This window comes from Oryx dammah, unplaced genomic scaffold (genome assembly GCF_014754425.2).
Source record: "Oryx dammah isolate SB20612 unplaced genomic scaffold, SCBI_Odam_1.1 HiC_scaffold_4, whole genome shotgun sequence".
NCBI lineage: Eukaryota > Metazoa > Chordata > Mammalia > Artiodactyla > Bovidae > Oryx > Oryx dammah.
Genome location: NW_024070188.1, coordinates 30,040,824 through 30,060,101, shown reverse-complemented (window position 1 = coordinate 30,060,101; position 19,278 = coordinate 30,040,824). Strand labels below are relative to the sequence as shown.

Below are 19,278 nucleotides of genomic sequence, written 5' to 3'. Positions count from 1 at the left end.
GATTTAAATTGTAAAAATAGTTAATATAATTAACTAATTGACAGAACAAAATAAAGCTCATAGAATATTCTCAAAAAATGCAGAAATTTAAAAGTTGATAAAAATTTAACACAATAATAAAAACTCTTATAATAAAAGTAGGAATAGAATGGAACTTCCATAATGTGACAAGCAATATCCACAAAAACCTACTGCTAACATCCTACATAATGGTGAAATATTGAAAGCTTTTCTGCTGAAGTCCAGAATCAGATAAAGATAACCACTATCACCATTTCTATTTAATTTTGTACCAGAATTCATCAAAAATGTAAGAAAACAAGAAAAAGAAGCAAAAAATATAAGATTTTAAAGGTAGAAATGCTATTTTGTTTAGAACCTCTCTCCCTCAACAGTGAACAGGTAAACGATTATAATGAATCAGTTCCGTTCAGTTCAGTTGCTCAGTCATGTCCAACTCTTTGTAACCCCATGAATTGCAGCACACCAGGCCTCCCTGTCCATCACCAACTTCCTGAGTTCACTCAAACTCACATTTATCGAGTCGGTGATACCATCCAGCCATCTCATCCTCTGTCGTCCCCTTCTCCTCCTGCCCCCAATCCCTCCCAGCATCAGGGTCTTTTCCAATGAGTCAACTCTTCACATGAGGTGGCCAAGGTACTGGAATTTCAGCTTCAGCATCATTCCTTCCAAAGAACACCCAGGGCTGATCTCCTTTAGAATGGACTGGTTGGATCTCCTTGCAGTCCAAGGGACTCTCAAGAGTCTTCTCCAACACCACAGTTCAAAAGCATCAATTCTTCTGTGCTCAGCCTTCTTCACAGTCCAACTCTCACATCCATACATGACTGCTGGAAAAACCATAGCCTTGACTAGACGGACATTTGTTGGCAAAGTAATGTCTCTGCTTTTGAATATACTATCTAGGTTGGTCATAACTTTCCTTCCAAGGAGTAAGTGTCTTTTAATTTCATGGCTGCAGTCACCATCTGCAGTGATTTTGGAGCCCCCCAAAATAAAGTCTGATACTCTTTCCACTGTTTCCCCATCTATTTGCCATGAAGCGATGGGACCAGATGCCATGATCTTCGTTTTCTGAATGTTGAGCTTTAAGCCAACTTTTTTCATGCTCCTCTTTCACTTTCATCAAGAGGCTTTTTAGTTCCTCTTCACTTTCTGCCATAAGGGTGGTGTCATCTGCATATCTGAGGTTATTGATATTTCTCCTGGCAATCTTGATTCCAGCTTGTGCTTCTTCCAGCCCAATGTTCCTCATGATGTACTCTGCATAGAAGTTAAATATGCAGGGAGACAATATACAGCCTTGACGTACTCCTTTTCCTATCTGGAACCAGTCTGTTGTTCCATGTCCAGTTCTAACTGTTGCTTCCTGACCTGCATATAGGTTTCTCAAGAGGCAGGTCAGGTGGTCTGGTATTCCCATCTCTTGATTAGTGCTAAACAAATCAGTACTCCCAAATCCATTATATCTATATTTCAGCCACACACACACACAAAACCTTAACAATACCATTTAAAATAGCATCAAACCATCAAATACCAAGAGGGGAAAAACCTAATGAAATGTGTGCAGGATTGCTACACAAAGAACTATAAACATATAAACTATAAACACAAAGAAAACCTAAATCAGTAAGGGGACACACCATGTTTAAGAAGTGGAGACTAAATATTCTAAAAAGGCAGATTCTTCCTAAATTGACTGATATATTTAATTCAATTCTGATAAAAATTTAATCATAAAATGTTGTGGAAATTAAAAAGCTATTTCTAAAATATACATGGAGATGCAAAGGGGTATGAGTAACCGAAACTATCTTGAAGAATAAAAGCAAAATTAGAAGACTTATACTGTCAGACCTCAATATTTATTATGACTAGAATAATTATTAATTAATTAATATTATTAGTGTTAATTGTTGCTGTTGTTATTCTTCTTTCAACCATATTTAAAATTATCCTTTAGGATTTATTGATCTATATTTGAGATATAAAAGAGGTAAGAGCACTTTTTGTTTCATGTCAATTCTCTTTTGGTTTAATGTTTTATAGAACCTTTCCTTGCAATTATGAAATATATAAATTTTGTAAAAGTGCATAAAACATATATGCATTCTTTTATAAATAGTGATTCTTATGTACTCAAACCTTCTGTCCTCCATAGGGCAACTACTTTCATGATAATTATTCCTTTCCTTTCTTCTATAGTTGAAACAACTTAGTATGTCTCCCTAAGTAATATAGCTTATTTTTGCTTATTTTTGGACTTTATGAAATTATGGTAGCCAGCTTCCAAAATGACCCCCAAATCATAGTCTCCTGGTGGTGTCTTCCTACACTGAATCAGGGATAGTCTGTGTGACCAACTTCTAAGGCTATCATAAAAGGTTATTGTAGTTTCGGCATAATTCTCTCACGTTATTCATTCTGTGGGGAGCATGAAGAAACTTAAGCAGTCCTGTGAGGAGGACCCACATAGGCAGGAACTGAGACCTCCTACCAGTAGCCAGCACTGACTTGCCAGCCCTGGGTCTGAACCACCTTAGAACCACAGGATCCCCCTGTCTAAGTCAAGTCTTCAGGTGACTGTAGCCCCCAAAGACATTTGATTGTAATCTCATGAGCAATCCTGAGTCAGAATTGCTCCAAATCACTCTCAAATACCTAATCCACAGAAACCATGAACAATAATAAATGATTTCTGTTGAATTTTTTAAAAAGACAAGAGATAATGATATAAAGATATACATGTAAGCCATTGCAATAGAATCCAGAAAATAACCTAGATTGACTATTTATGACAAATGTATTAGTCAGCTTGGGTTTCCATAATAAAATATCATAGGCTGCATTGCTTAAATAAGCAACATTAATTTTCTCACAATTCTGAAGAATGGAAGTCCAGAGCAAAGTCATTAGGGTTAACATCTGGTAAGAACTCTCTCTGAGTTGCAGGAGGTTGTTGCCTTTTCCCTGTGTCCTCACATGGCAGAAAGAGATGACATGCTCTCTTGTGTCTCTTCTTATAAGGGCAATAGTCCCATCAGACCAGGGTTCTACCCTCATGACCTCATCTAACCCTACTTAATTCTCAAAACACAGCATCACCTTGGGAATTAGAGCTTCAGCATGAATTTTGGAGGGATACATTAAGTCTGTAAGAACAAAAATGACTGTAAAGCAGTGAGGAAAGAATATTCTGCTCAATAAAAGTTCTAATGCTAAAAAATGTATGTTGATTCTTCACACCATTCACAAAAATCAGTTCTAGCCATAGATCTAAATGTGACAGGTAGAACATTAGAGCTTCTAGAAGAAAACCTCAGAGAATATATTTATGATCTTTAGTAGGCCAGTACTTCTTAAACTATATACTATAGGCATTAACCATAAAGAAAAAAGTTGATTAAATAGACTCTGTTAAAGTTAAGAATTTCTGTTGATTAAAAGATATCTTTCAAAAAATGAAGTGGCAAAGCAAAGTGGGAAATCATGTTTGTAATACATGTTCCACAAAAGACTCATTCGCAATACAAAAAGAACCCCTGGAAATAAAAAAGAAAACATCCCAATAGCAAAATGAGCAAAAAATATAAACAGGCGCTTCATTAAAGAAAATATCCCAGTGGCCTATAAACATATTAAAAGTTGTTCAGTCTCATTCAGTTCAGTTCAGTCACTCAGTCGTGTCTGACTCTTTGTGACCCCATGAATCACAGCATGCCAGGCCTCCCTGTCCATCACCAACTCCCGGAGTTCACCCAAATTGATGTCCATCGAGTCGGTGATGCCATCCAGCCATCTCATCCTCTGTCGTCCCCTTCTCCTCCTGCCCCCAATCCCTCCCAGCATCAGAGTCTTTTCCAATGAGTCAACACTTCACATGAGGTGGCCAAAGTATTATTAGTCATTAGGAAAATAAAATTTAAAATCCCAGTGAGATACAAGTATACAAACACTAGAATAGCAAAAATGAAAAAAAATTGACATACCTGGTGTTGGAGAACACAGAGCAACTGGAATGCTCATACATTGCTGGTGGGAGTATAAACCAGTGTAACTACTCTTGAAAGCTGATTGCCAGCATCTGTTAATGCTGAATGTGTGTGTTTGTGCTCAGTCGCTCAGTTGTGTCTGAGTCTTTGTGAACCCATGGACTGTAGAGCCCACCAGACTCCCCTGTCCATGGGATTTTCCAGGCAAGAATACTGGAGTGGGTTGCCATTTCCTCCTTCAGGGGTTCTTCCTAACCCAGGGATCCAAGCTACATCTCCTGTGGCTTCTGAATTGGCAGGCATATTCTTTATCACTGAGCCACCTGGGAAATCCAATGCTGAACATACACATATCCCATTATCCAATAATTCCATCCTAGATATATACTCAACATAAATGTGTGTGTGTGTGTATATATATATATATGTATATATATATATATAGTCCAGTCGCTAAGTTATGTCCAACTCTGCAACTCCTTGGACTACAACACGCCAGGCTCCTCTGTCCTCTACTATCTCATGGAGTTTGCTCAAATTCATGTCTGTTAAGTCAGTGATGCTATCTAACCATCTCATCCTCTGTCGCCCTCTTCTCCTCTTGCCTTCAATGTTTCCCAGCATCAGGGTATTTTCCAATGAGTCAGCTCTTCAAATCAGGTGGCCAAAGTATTGGACCTTCAGCTTCAGCATCAGTCTTTCCAATAAATATTCAGGGTTTATTTCCTTTAGGATTGACTGGTTTGATTTCCTTGCAGTCCATGGGACTCTCTAGAGTCTTCTCCAGCACCACAGTGTATATATATTTATTGAGCCAAAGGCATTTGAAAGAACCTTTATAGTAGCATTTATTCATAATAGCTAAAAACTGGAAACAATTTAAATGCTCAGCAACAGTAGTTAACATTGTCTCCTAGGGATTCCTTGGATGGGCCTATGTGGATGAGTGTGGGCCTTGAAGTTAAGTGTGAAATTGTATGTATATGACATGTACAAAATTCAGACTGAAAAACTCTTGTCTCAAAAGATCTTGAGTCCTTGACTTAGAGACCTAGATTTAAAAAAAAAAATTAGCTCCTTCCTCTCTTGATTTCATCAACTAAGCCCTAGAATGTAGTTTTAACATTTTTATCCTTTGTCTAGTCTGTTCATAGCTTTCTCAAATTGAGTATTTAAAATCTCATCATTCCTTATTATTAAGGAATTATCATCTATTTACATGAATTATATCATGGTGAAGCCTAAAAATTAAGTTACAGGCATGAGACATTAATATCTCTCAAAGTGATCTACTTGAGAGCTGCTTTTGATCTGGTAGATAGCATGTTGAAAAGCAGAGACATTACTTTGCCAGCAAAGGTCCGTCTAGTCAAGGCTATGGTTTTTCCAGTGGTCATGTATGGATGTGGGTGTTGGACTATGAAGAAAGCTGAGTGCCAAAGAATTGATGCTTTTTGAACTGTGGTGCTGGAGAAGACTCTTGAGAGTCCCTTGGACTGCAAGGAGATCCAACCAGTCCATTCTGAAGGAGATCAGCCCTGGGAATGATGCTAAGGCTGAAACTCCAGTACTTTGGCCACCTCGTGTGAAGAGTTGACTCATTGGAAAAGACTCTGATGCTGGGAGGGATTGGGGGCAGGAGGAGAAGGGGACGACAGAGGATGAGATGGCTGGATGGCATCACTGACTCGATGGACGTGAGTCTGAGTGAACTCAGGGAGTTGGTGATGGACAGGGAGGCCTGGCATGCTGCGATTCATGGGGTCACAAAGAGTCGAACACGACTGAGTGACTGAACTGAACTGAACTGAACTGAAAGTAGAGAGAAATGAAGGGTCACTGAATGAGTGACAAAAAAGTAGGATACACATTACTCTAGAGCAGTATGGTTCTTATCGGGGTAAATTTGCATGCCTCGCCCCCCAGGAGGACATCAGGCAGTATATGGAGATCTTTTTTGTTGTCACAGCTGGTAGAGGGGATGGTACTGGTGTGAGTGAGTAGAGGCCAGGGATGCAGCTAAATATCCTACAATGCGCATGACAGTCGCACACAAGAATTAGGAACCAGGCCCTGCAGTGACGGCGACTCTGTGTGGGGACGCCTCCTGTGGACCACGCCAGCTCCCGTCGGTCCCACAGAGACTCCTGTGGTACTTTGACAGCTTAGGCATGGGCATTCTGAAAGGGCCTTGCCTCATGCTTCTGGCGTATGTTTCTAGTTTCTTGCCTTTGGACGTCCCCGATATGGCAGCATGGGCTTCATGTAAATCATTTTGGCAGCACATCCAGAAGTGCAAACCAGAAATATAGAGGGATTGACACACTAGGTCAATGGGACATGAGATGTGATGAATAAATTCTTTCTCCTTTTGCCCCCCTGTTTCCTTGGTGGCTCAGAAGGTAAAGAATCTGCCTGCAATGCGGGATATCTGGGTTCAGTCCCTGAGTTGGGAAGACCCCCTGGAGGAGAGTATGGCAACCTACTCCAGTATTCTTGCCTGGAGAATTCTATGGACAGAGGCACCAGGTGGGCCACAGTCCGTGGGGTCACAGAGTCTGACATGACTTAGCAACTAACATTTTCACTTTTTCACTTCAAAGAGTTCTGAAATTTATTTCACACTCCAAAGAATGGTCTCTAGGACTGAGTACCAGTCTCCTTTAATAGTGGCTAGCTTAGTATTACATTGTTACTTTGGCTCTTTGTCCTCCCCAGGTTCACTTCTCTTGTCCCCTAGTCTTCCTGGAATCACATGCCCAGTAAACCGCATGCATGGGAGTCTTTGTCCCAGATTCTGTTTTCTGGGAAGACTCAGGGTAAAATCCTACGAGTGTGGGAGTTCACACTGAAAGATCAGAAGTTAATGGAAAATAATACAAAAAGTCAGAATTTTATTCATGTTTATCTCTTTAAAGTGAAACATGAAAATGTAATAAAGAATTAAAAAGAGGGTACCAGATTTGTGGTGGCACAAATATTGGAGAGCTTAGAAAGGTCCACTTCTAAAATTGTCCCATCAGCCAAAGAATTTTCTAAGCCTCTTCTGTAAGGGCAAGGGACAACAGTGGTGGTCATAGGGAAGGAGAAAAAAGAAATTACATGAGGGGTTCAAGAAAGGAAACGAAAGGAAAAAGATTTTCCCCTGGCTGCACTTCTTTAAATGGATCTTGTTGTTTTGAGAAATTTAGAATCCTAGATTTTTAGTTAGAAGGAACCTAGGAGATCATCTATGGAAATTTCCTCTTTTACAGATGAGGAAAAGCAGGCTAGAGAGGCTAAATGAGCTTCTTAAGGTCACCAAGTTGCTTTCATGGCAGAATTAAGGACACCATCTAAACGTGGATTCTAAATCACTCATCTCTGTGATACCTGAGGCAGCCTGGAACTTTTCTAGGCATTTTATAAACTCTTTTGAGGAGTATGACCAAGCTAAGATTTTAGAACACCCTGCCCCAGGTCACCAAGATGCTAAGATGTTAATAGGAAATAAGAGGAAACGTCAGCTGTCCTTGCCCTTGCTTGTAGAGGGTGGGTGTGTTTCTGGAATTAATTAAGACTTGACTAAAGTGTTTGAAATTAATTATTTGAAGGTATAAATAAAGTTTGGTTAAGAGAGAGGAGTGGAGATTAAGTTGGTAACTCTTGTTATTCTAGGGACATTCTCCATGCTGACTTCTCAAAGTTTCTGTTAAATTGAGAAGACTTGGTTTACATAATTAGACTGCGTAAATAGTAACTGAATGAATGAATAGGTATACTGTAAAAAATATTTAGGAGGACCCGATAATTAATCAGAATATAGGAGGTGAAAGGGAGGGAAGGGGCAGGAAAGATAACCAGATTTCTGCTCGCAGGTAACTGCATGGATGGCCAGGAACTGAGATGGGAAACAAGTTATGGGAAGGTTGAAGGGGCAGGTAATGGGAGGGGTGTGTATGTAGCTTTGGACGTGACAGGTTAAGACGCTGGGAGGCAGTTGGATATAAACTGAGTAGTAACTGTATCAATTCGGAAATCTTCATCTTATGGATGGTAGCGGGAGTCACAGGAGTGCGTAGATGGTATGGCCCAATGGGAGTATGCAGAGAGAAGAGAGGACTCTGCCACGTTACAGTGGGTGTGACCCTCTGCCTTTCCCATTGCCGGGCTGTTTTGGCACGTGGGGGCTCATCATATTCCCAAACAGGGATTGGCATGGGGCCCCTTCAGAGAGCCCCGCAATCACTCATTATTCTCATTCAAGAAATCTAAACGAATATTTCAAAGATGGGAAGGTGAAGAGGGAAGTAAATTGTCGTTTTGACAGTGTTCCGGCAGGTTCATCTTAGTTTTTTCAACAAATTTAGTTCCATGAAGGTTCTTGCCACTCTTTAGTCTGCTGAACTTGCAGTTCAGGTCATGGAGGGGAGGGGAGGGGCTGAGATGACAGCAGTGCGTGATGCGAAGGCTTTACCCTCCCCGCATGCCCCTCCGACCCCCGGTCTCTAGGCGGTCAGTTCCTCTCCCCTAGGATGGCAGCTGCAGCAGGTGCTCCGCCCGGTTGAACTACCTGGAATGCCGAGAGGTGGAACATGGCATGCTGGTCAGTCGCACTGGGGCTGCCGATACCCCTTTGTGGTCACCAAGAGTGCCTGACTTCTGTGACCCCTGGGTGGTGACAGAGAGCCCTGGGGAGCAGGCTTGCTTTTCCCACAGTCCTTTTCTACTGCTTGTTGGCATTTTATGCTAGGGGCAGCCATGGAAAGCTCCTTGAGGACTGGGATCGAGTCTGTCTTGTTTGCCAGTGTATTTTCAGACCCTAGTAGAGTGTCTGACACAAAGTTGAGTAAATAAATGAATCCTTTATCTACAATGAAGGTTTCCCCTCTGGGGAGATTTGTCAACCACTGTGAGGCCCATTAAGTATAATTAGTGGGACAGCCAGATTTCAGAAGGAGAAATGAGCCCTTCGGATAAATGATGGGTAATGGGAATACTTTTCTTATTCTGAAGTCCTATATAAAGCAGTTTGGCCCTTTGGTCCTAATATGCTGCTATTTGTCTTTCTTTGGAGATGATACCCCTCTGTGTAGAGCAGGGGCTTGGAACTGCTTTGTCAGAAGTGATCAATGTGCTGGTGCACACTTTTTGACCTTGCTCCCTTGTCCCTAATCATGTGCATCTGTTGGCTAGATGCTGAGACTTGGTGCCTGGACTTGAGCCATGTAGAAGAGAGAGAGGTCCAGAGGAGAGCAAACCCATCACTGCAGCAGAATCATCCCAGAGCACCTGAGGTTGGACAGAGGGTCAAATCCAGGACTCAGGGATGGGGGACAAGATTTTCACTGTGTTTCTTGTCCGTGGCAACTACCCAGTGAACCTGAATTATTCAGTCTATTAGGAGCGGTGTTACTCTCCCATTGCCTTATTGTTGATGTCTGTCATTTTCTCTGTCGGACTTTATAGTAGAAAGGGTCGCCTTCTCTGTATATGATGCATGTAGCAGACACCACAGGACTTAGTGGAGCATGGGTGTCTTTGTTCAGACCGGTGGTGTTTATCGAGGACTAGTGGGTGTCTCAGCACTCACTGGCCCCCTGGCTGCTGGCCTTGTCCTTTTGCTCAGGGCAGACAGAGCTGCTAGCAATGGGCATCCAAATTCTGGGCAGAAGAGAAGAAACCTTCCTGATAATTAACAACCCACACAGAAGCGCTCATGCTTCAGCACTACTACAGGGCAGGACTGCAGAACATCTCAGGCAGATGTCCTTGGAAATCCAGTCTTGTGGATTCTCTCTGAAAACACCTGTCCGTGGTCACGTTTGTGAAATACAGCACACTCTTATCTCCCTCTTGAAGATTCCTAATAACACATTGGTAGAACCCAGAAGTCTTACAGTAAAGAGCTTGTTGTTTAGCTTTGTTTGGCCCAATGCTTCCCATACATATTTGACCGTGGCAGTTTTTTTGTTTTAAATAACACCGCTCTAAGTATCCCATGGTATTAGTGTTCTGTGGGAGTGTATTTTAGAAAATGTTGCATCAAGAATTCTGGTGTTTTTTTTTTTTTACCTCTTAAGTTCTACCCTCTTCCTTTCTTATTCCCCCTTCTTAGGGTGAGTACATAGGAAAGACAGACTTTCTACAATGAGTACTGAGAAGTGGAGGTGAGGTTTTTGAAGAGACTTAGAAAACATCCCTTCACTGGCTAATCAGTGAAAGTATTTAAGTTAACGTTAAGCTGCTGCAGGCACGTGTGCTCAGTAGTGTCAGGTTAAAGAATTCAAATTTAGCGTGGTATGCAAGAGGGAATGACTACTTTGGGACTTTATGGGATCTCTCCTCTTCTTTCTTCAAATGTTGAGAAAATGAGTAAGGCAGAGACACTGGAAGTAAAGCAAATTCACTTTGAATTTGACTATGGAGTCAGTTTTCACAAAGAACTCTTTGGACTTTCCTCTGATATGCTTTGATTAGAGACACAGGGAGATGAATTCTCTGAATTTGGGTGAGTTACATTCCTACATTTTCGTGATTGTTGAAGTCTCTTAAGTCTATCCTTTCTTTTTCATTTGTACTGTTAGTATATAGATTCAGAACTTCATCTCCTTTCCTCTGCCTCCATCCATCCATCCACCCGTCCATCCATGCTTTTATGCATTCATTCAGCATACTCGAAGCATTGATATGTACTAGTTACTGAACACGCAAAGGTGAACGAGTCATGGTGCCTGCTCTCCTGTTGCCTATTTCTAAAGATGTGGAACGAGAGTCCAGCCTTTCTGAATTCTGATCCTCCTGCCTGGAGTCACATTTCTCAGCACATCTCTGATCCTGTCACGTCCTTTAAGAAACATTTGGGGGCTCCTTATTACCTGTGGAATGAGGAGGAGCCCCTTCCACTCCAGAGCAAGATGATATTTAAGGGACCCTTCACGCAGGCGCAGCAGTCCCAGCCTCATCTCTGACTTTTCTCTTCATACAGTTGTGGGAACTGAGGGACCACGGGGCTTCTCCCAGTCCTTGAGCATGTCTGCCCCTCCCCGGCTGCTGCTGGTCCTCTGTCCTGTGCCTCCTTCTCTTGAACTTTCTCCCCTTTCAAGGCCCAACTCACAAGCTGTGTTCTCTGGGCTTAAACAGGCTTCTGAACCCTCTCTTCCCACATTCTCCTGTTTTAGACTATGAGGCACAGACTTCTTGGGTCTATTCTCTTGGGAGAAGGGTTATATCCTGTTCAACTCAGCATTCTTGACCAGTAGCCTAGTGCAGGGACCTGCACCTGGATGTAAGTGTTTAATTCATTCTGGAGCTGTATCTTTGACAAATATGTATGTTTATGTGTCATATATATATCCCCATATATATATATATAAATAATTTTAAATTAGCTAGCAAAGTTCCATTAGAAAATTTAAAATTAATTTTATTAGTTTTTAACTTTTTGTACTTTGTACATATTTTAGCAAACTTAAAAAATCTTTTGTGTAGTTCTTGTTAATGTTTATTTATTTTTAATCAGTTGAATGCTTTACAATATTGGTTTGATTTCTGTCATACATCAACATGAATTAACCATAGGTGTACATATGTCCCTTCCCTCTTGAATCTCCCTCCTACCTCCTACCTGTTCCTAACCCTCTAGGTTATTACAGAGCCCCAATCAGAGTTCCCTGAGTCATACGGCAAATTCCCATTGGCTAGCTATTTATATATGTTATCATATATGCTTCTATGATTCCATCTTTTCCCTGTCATTCTGTATAATATGTATATAATGCTTTGTATACATATTATATAATTTGTATAATATGCTCATTCCTTTTATATGTGTGTGTGCTAAGTTGCTTTAGTTGTGTCCAGCTCTTTGTGACCCTATGGACTGTACCACAGCAGTCCAGAAAAGCCCTTCCACACCAGAAAAGCTCTTCCTTTTATATACTGGAACCAAATTTTAGTTTATGTATAGCAATTTAGATTTTATTTTGAAGTACTATATTTGGGCTTCCCAGGTGACTCAGTGGTAAAGAAACCATCTTCCAATGCAGAAGACACAGATTCGATCCCAGGGTTGGGAAGATCTCCTGGAGAAGGAAATGGCAACCCACTCCAGTATTCCTGCCTGGGAATCCCATGGACAGAGGAGCCTGGCAATCTACAAGATCATGGGGTTGCAAAAGAGTTGGACACTACTTAGCGACTAAACAACAGCTACCCTATTTGAAGGAATGTGGACTATTTTAAATCTTGAAATCACTTCAGATAATTCTACTTCCAAAAGAAAAATGGGGGTTATTTTAGGTACTATAAAAAAATCATAATTGTATGGAACCACTATCATTTAATTGCATCTCTCCTTTTAATGAGAATTAAGTGCAATAAAATTTTATTAATTCAGACTCTATTCTTTGGCAATTTTTGATAGTTCAGTTACCAAGGTGGCAGACATTTTCAGTTGTTACTATATACTTTTTAAAAGAGCAAACTGCTCAAGTGTGTAGAAAGATCCACCCATGTATGGATAGTTGATGTAATAATTACAAATAATTCCCATCTATTAATTACAGAATATCTAGCAGTACAGTGACATATTTGGCAACACCTTGTCAACTATTAATTTAACTAATTTTTTAAAAGAATAAGTGTAAGTGAAGCTTTTATTAAATCTAATGGCTTTATTCTTAAATAGTCTGAGTTAATGAAATTTAACCAATCACTGGGTTGTTCTTTGTATTCAGATATCAGGTCTATAGATATCATCCACTGGGTGGGAGGGATGTGATTGAAGGGGCTGGTACCTACTCATTGGGCCTCCCAGACTGCATACAGCTGTCACCTACCCTTTCCTTATGGCTCTGTGCTGTGCTGTGCTTAGTCGCTCAGTCGTGTCCAACTCCCTGCAACCGCATGGACTGTAGCCCACCAGGCTCCTCTGCCCATGGGATTCTCCAGCTTATGGCTCTAATTGCCAGTAATTTTAAGGAAGTCTCATTTACATGAGGAATGTGCCTACTTTCTCTCATTTGATCCTCACCACAGCTAGAGTTAAGGTGGGCATTACTATTCCTTGAGTGACTTGCCCACGTCACACAGCTGGAAGGGGCAGTAATGGTATTTTCACCTGTGTTCTCGGTCTCCCTCTCTCCACACTTTATCATACTGTCTTTCAAATAATAGCGACTTAAGTTTGCAAAAGAGTAGGTATCTGTTACCTCATTTGCTTAAAAACCGGCCCCCCCTTGAGCTGTAATAAGTGGATCTGCCTGTTGCTTTTCTTTTCTGGAGATCCCTAGCTATATGCCATTCTTCCCACCTCCTTCAGCTTCTCCTGTGCTTTAAATTCACATCTAACAGTCATTCTGAAAATATTCGACATTATGCTGCAGTATGATCAGACAGCAGGCTTTTGGCCAGTCTGCCTTCACTTGCTGGTCCTCAGCTAGCTCTACCTATATGCCCAGGGCTAAACATTAGCCAAGTAGTGAGCAGAGGCTTCTTGTGCCCTTAGCTTCTCCCATCTCTGCCCTCCTTTTTTCTCATGGAGCTCTGTTCTTAGCCCTTCTCTCCACTCTGTGAAAACTTGTTCTTCCGAAAGAATCACTCATTTTAAAGCATAAATCATTACAGACAAATATGTATTGAGCCTTACTGTTCTCAGGGAATTTGTTTTAATGGAATGGAAGAAATATTTAGCCCAGAAAATTACTCCATAATGGTAGAATTGGATTTCTGTGAGTAGGTGAGGATAATTTTTGAAGCTAGAATATTCTTATTGGAATCTTCAAAGTTACACATATATAAGTGGTTCCCTACTTCACTCACATGGAAAGTCAGTCTTATCCACGTCCTGCTCCTGATCCCCATCCTTACAAAACAAAAAGCTGTGAGTAGAATGACTGCTTCCTGAGACCCAGGTATATTGGTTCTGTCTCATCATTTAATGTTAAAGTGGCCCTTGAGGGTGCAGACAGAATGTTTGCAGCAAATCCATGTCTCATAGTCATAAAGAAGCATAGGCTTGCACTGTGGGCCTTTAACTTGTTTCTTTAAAAAATCGACCAACAAATATTGATTGAGTAACACTTCAGCTGTCTCCTCAAAGACATTTTGACCTTTCTGATTCCATTTTGTCTATTAGTGTGTTATGGAGCAGTGTGCTGTGCAAGTAGCAGAATCTGTGACAGCTTTTAGTCTTTTTCTTGGAGGGATGTCTGTGTGGATGGTGTATAATCTCACCCATTTAGAAAGACTGTGGTCTCTAAGGTGTAGTAATCAAGAGCTTGGGCCCTGGAGTCAGATGCCCCGGTTTTCATCTTGGCTTTGGTATGTACTGACTGTATGATTTGGAGCAAATTACTTGGCTTCTAAACCTCACTTTCCACATCTGCATAATGGGGATACTGTTGGTACCTACCTGCCTGGGGGGTGGTAGCTGTGATTAAGATTAACTGATGGATTTAAAGAACTTTGCACTGTGCCTGGCACCTATTAAATATGAAATAATTACTAGCCATAATTATCTCCCTTTTGGTTCAGTGGTCCAGATTTTCTCCTAGTCTCCCTTATTTTTATTTCTAGAACACAAGGAATTGTACAGGAGCTTCTATAGGACTCTAGAGACTTTTAAATTAGACTGTCTTAAGGTTTTTGAAATTCAGTTATTCCAAGAAGAGCTTCAAAGAAAGCAAACTTTAATCTTAGTTTCTCGCCTGCTTTCCAGGCCATGTATTTATTCTGTTCTTAAGTGTAACTTCTCCAACAAATAGTTTGAATGTTACCTGTGCTTTCATTTCATAGTGTGGAAAACACATACGAATCACTTCAAGCTGTCTTCCAGCTTGTTGCAAACATAATTCAAGTCTTGAAATGATTATCTGGACATATGCATTCTAGGAACTGTTGGAGGAGAGAAACAGCACCAGCAGATACTTTTAGATTTGTTTTCTCAGTCTTAGATTCCCATGAAAGTTACAAAAGGGTGGTGAATCACTTGGGGTCCATTACGGCCCTCCTGATTTGCTTTGTGCTCTGGTCAGGTAAGCTAGTATGCATGTTCATAACCAATTTAAATGCCTCTAGAATGGCATTGACCAAGGCCTTATTTTTAAGTCCCCAAATAAGCAATTTTTCAACTTCAGCAAGGCATTCCAGAAATGCTTGACTTCATACTTCTCTGCCTTGTGATAAATAAATACAATTTTGATTTTATCTCAGAGTAATTAATTTAGATTTCTCCTTCTGGTATTTAGAGTAGAATAATGTTCTATAGCTCTTTGAACATTAGATTGGAAAGAATGTGCCCTAAACATTTTGCTTAATTAAATCCTAAAGAGGTGGTACAAATTTTTCATGATTAATTGAAACATGCCTATTTTGACTGATGCATATTTATATGATATTATCATTTGAAGGATTTATCATGTTATATAAACTATTCACTATGGGAATGTGATTTAAAGCTGTAAGCATTTTGCATCTGTTGCTGCATTGTTCATTATGAAAAATACACAGGCTAATAATGTCTGTAAGGAAAAATCTGTTACAAGAATTTTCTTTGAGGTAATCTTGTCTCTAATGGCCCAGATTTTAGCCTACATATAAGAGATCAGATTTTCCTAGTTTAAAGAAAAATTTTTTTAATTAAAATATTTTAAAGCAGATAAGGTTCAAAAAACTAAAGGGCTGGGGCCTTTTGTTTTTGCCAGTGTAAAGCATGCACACAATTCCTGGGTTTCAGATTTTTAGAAAAAGATGTGCTTGTTAAAATGAACCAATTCTTTTGGCTTTAGTGTTTCCCAGGTGATGCTAGTGGTAAAGAACCCACCTGCCAATGCAGGAGACTCAGGAGACCTGGGTTCAATCCCTGGGTCGGGAAGATCCCCTAGAGGAGGGCATGGCAACCCTCTCCAATATTCTTGCCTGGAGAATCCCATGGTCAGAGGTGTCTGGTGGGCTACAATCCACGGGGTCACAAAGAATCAAACATGACTGAAGCAACTTAGCATGCATGCATGTATTTTGGCTTTAAGCACTTAAGAAAAGCTCATTTACTAGGGGTACAGACATGCTGTTTAAGATGGGGTACCATCTCATGTGTGGTGGCAGAATTTTCAGCTAAGTTTTAGCTGACAATATTAATTTTAATAACCAAAGTTCTTTCTTATTTCTTAAATATATTAATAAAAATGACTTTTATTAAGACTAGAACGTCTGAGATATCTGAAAATGTTTTCTTGAACTTTTGGAATAATCCCTTTATCTGACTCTTCTTTGGAGCATTAGCTGTTGATAACAGTTTGGTGACAGAAGAGGAGATATCTGATGGCAGTTTTCCAAAGGGTTTGCCTTTATGAAACACAATTTTATGAAAAACGGAAGAGAATACTGAATTATTTAACAAGACAGATGCTAAGTACCATTCTAAGAGTTTTCCAGCTGCCAGATACAAAAGTGCACAATTTCTTTTGTCTCATTTTCTCATATCGTTACTTTGTAGTACAAATTATTTATAAAAATAATCTGCTTTAAAATTATACTTTTTATTTGTTAGCTCTATTGTAAAAGACTATCCTTGCCTCTCCTTTAAAAAAGACAAGTAGGACTGGTGGTGATGATGGAGTAAAATATGAGACAGACCTGTGAGTAGCCTTTTTGCCCTGGGCATCATTCCTTCAGGTCAGGCCAGGATTCAGGCCAGCTGCCCAGCCTTCTTATAGCTTTGCTCTTTACCCTCTGTCATCTAGCTTTTAGTCTATGATAGTTAAAGATCTAGGACTAAAACGCTTACTACCCCCACATCCCTCCAAATCAGACTATTTAAAGGAAGAAACTGCAAATGGAAACCTAATGCATGTTCTAAAGTGGCTTCTGGGGAAGTGGGGTCTCCTCGTTGAACTTTGAGGCCAAATAATTTCCCCCGTAAAATCTTTTTTTCCTTACAGATTTCACCAGAATCAAGCTTTTTGCCAACGGATCATTTGTGAGAATTCTGCTGTATCATCTTTTTTTCAGGAATTTAAGATTTTAAAGTAGCTAACTGGAAAAATAGAAACGATTAGTGCTAGTTAGTTTAGTAATGATAGATGATTATTTTCTACATATACTCTTTCTAATCTAATTTTAAAAACTCCACCATACTCTAAGGTAAATTACAGAGTCTCGTTAATTTTTCCTACCATGTAAAACATCTGTAGACAGGTGCCATATTAGTAATCATACAAAATATAAATAAATCTTGCTTTGAATAGAATACATTATTAAATACAGTCATTGCATGACATTTGAATTCATGTTATGACTCCATTTAAAGGAAGTTATTTTATCAAAAATGTTTGATTAACATCAGAGGTTCTTTTTTTATGGTGTCTCATTTGGTAATTAACAATCAATTACAACATGTAATTTGTGAAATAAAAATGATCATTAAAATGACAATACTTATTCCATTAAGGTAAACAAAATGCTACACAGAGTTTTGAATGATGACACTTGGTGGGGGAAAAAGCCATATCACTGCACTACAAATTAGTTTGCTTCTAATTTTGCAGGCTGATGACCGTACTGCCTCAAACCAAATCTTTTCCCCTGGAAATGGAATGATTGCATGACAGGCTCTATGAACCATGAATATGTCAACAACTCATGAACCAGGCCTTGCTTAGCAATTAGTCTTTGGGGCATTTTATTCGGAAATCAGACAACACTATACCAGAGCTTTTTGGGGATTTTATGATTGCCACCCATGTCTGGAGCATGAGTTTGGGTTAGTACAAAAAAAAATCCATAAAGGAGGAAGAGGTAGGCAATCAGTCATACACACACACACACACACACACACACACGCACGCACGCGCGCGCGCGCACACACACACACACACACACACACACACACACGGTCAATTGGGATGACCATGGAAACGTAAGATACAGTGAGAGCCCCCTAGGAGGTAGCAAGGAAATATTTCTTAGATTTCCACTAAGAAATCGTCTATTTTCTGTGTAAATACCCCAGTGTTTCCCTGACTCCAGTCATTTGAATATCACCATCACATTTTGTTACAGCATCTTACCACCTGCACTATGATTTACTCAATATTTTTTATGAACTGACTCACTTTAAAAGCCTTTGTTTGTCTTAAGCAATAATATTTGTGATATTCTGGGCTTGTTGTGCTAGTTAAATTTTTTTTTTCTCTTACAAAGGACAAGAAATACAGTAGTTTAAATATTGAAAATATCTGTCTACCACCTAACATTATTCTAAGTGTTCCCACGACATGGGTACCAGGTGCTACCGAAGCTACTAGGACCACCAGTCTGGCTGAGAATGATCTGGGCAGCTGAGTGACCTCAGGCCTCATGGCTGACACCCCCCATTACCATTCCTCCATCCAAGGACCATGAACCACATCACCTGGAGGGGAATTTGAATCAGTCCTGCGCCTCCCCAAGGATGGCGGTTAGGGAAGGCTGAATCATAGCAGACTGCTCAGTGAGCTGGGATACTGCCTTCCTTCCGGAGAACCTGGCCACTCACACCTTTCCTTTCTTTGACTGACCCTATCACCCGGAAATCGTTATATTGCAAGAGTCAACAAACACCCCCTTTCATGTAACAGTAATTGGGAACACAGAAAGATTGAGCCTGGCTCCTGACTGTCCCAATTCACATGGGGACATCACTTTTATCGGTTAGCGCTGGGCAGCCCACTCAATATGGATTTTGTAGGCTGTCAGCAGTACCCTTGAAGAAAGCAGTCACTTTCCAAGCTTCATTAGTACAGAGCCTGGTTTAACCAGGCAGAATAAGCATTTGTACCAGGGTAAGAAGCCCTGGGAACCCTCATGGCTCTGCAGTCATACTTTGGTTTTTAAATAAATGATGTCTTTTGGAAACATAGGAGCCAACCAAAAAAAAAGAAAGAAAAACGAGAGAGAAAAGCACTAAGTCTTTCCACCAAGAGCTGGCTATTTTCCTAGGTCAGAAAGTGGTGAGGTACTGAAATTAAGATCAGACCTCAAGTAATTCTCTGAGGTTCAGGGTGTGTCTAAGTTTGAAGGGATGTTTGCTTCTGATATGAACATTTTTCTTATACTTTTATTATAGAAGATGATGTGTCAAATGTACAAATAATGTGTGCCTGGTGCCAGAAAGTGGGAATCAAGCGCTATTCCCTGAGTATGGGAAGTGAGGTGAAAAGCTTCTGCAGCGAGAAGTGCTTTGCCGCCTGCCGACGAGCCTACTTCAAGAGAAATAAGGTAAGAGCACCGTAGAGAGAGG

At 40.3% G+C, this 19,278-nt stretch overlaps 1 protein-coding gene across 2 annotated transcripts in view; it reads left to right on the top strand.

Annotated features, from left to right (window-relative positions):
* LOC120862538 (sine oculis binding protein homolog) overlaps nt 1-19,278 on the top strand; it is a 164,822-nt gene that overhangs the window by 24,961 nt on the left and 120,583 nt on the right. For both annotated transcript variants that reach the window (XM_040238559.1, XM_040238558.1), the window contains exon 4: nt 19,105-19,256. In XM_040238559.1, the coding sequence (XP_040094493.1) occupies nt 19,105-19,256 (152 nt within the window). The remainder of the gene's footprint in view (nt 1-19,104; nt 19,257-19,278) is intronic.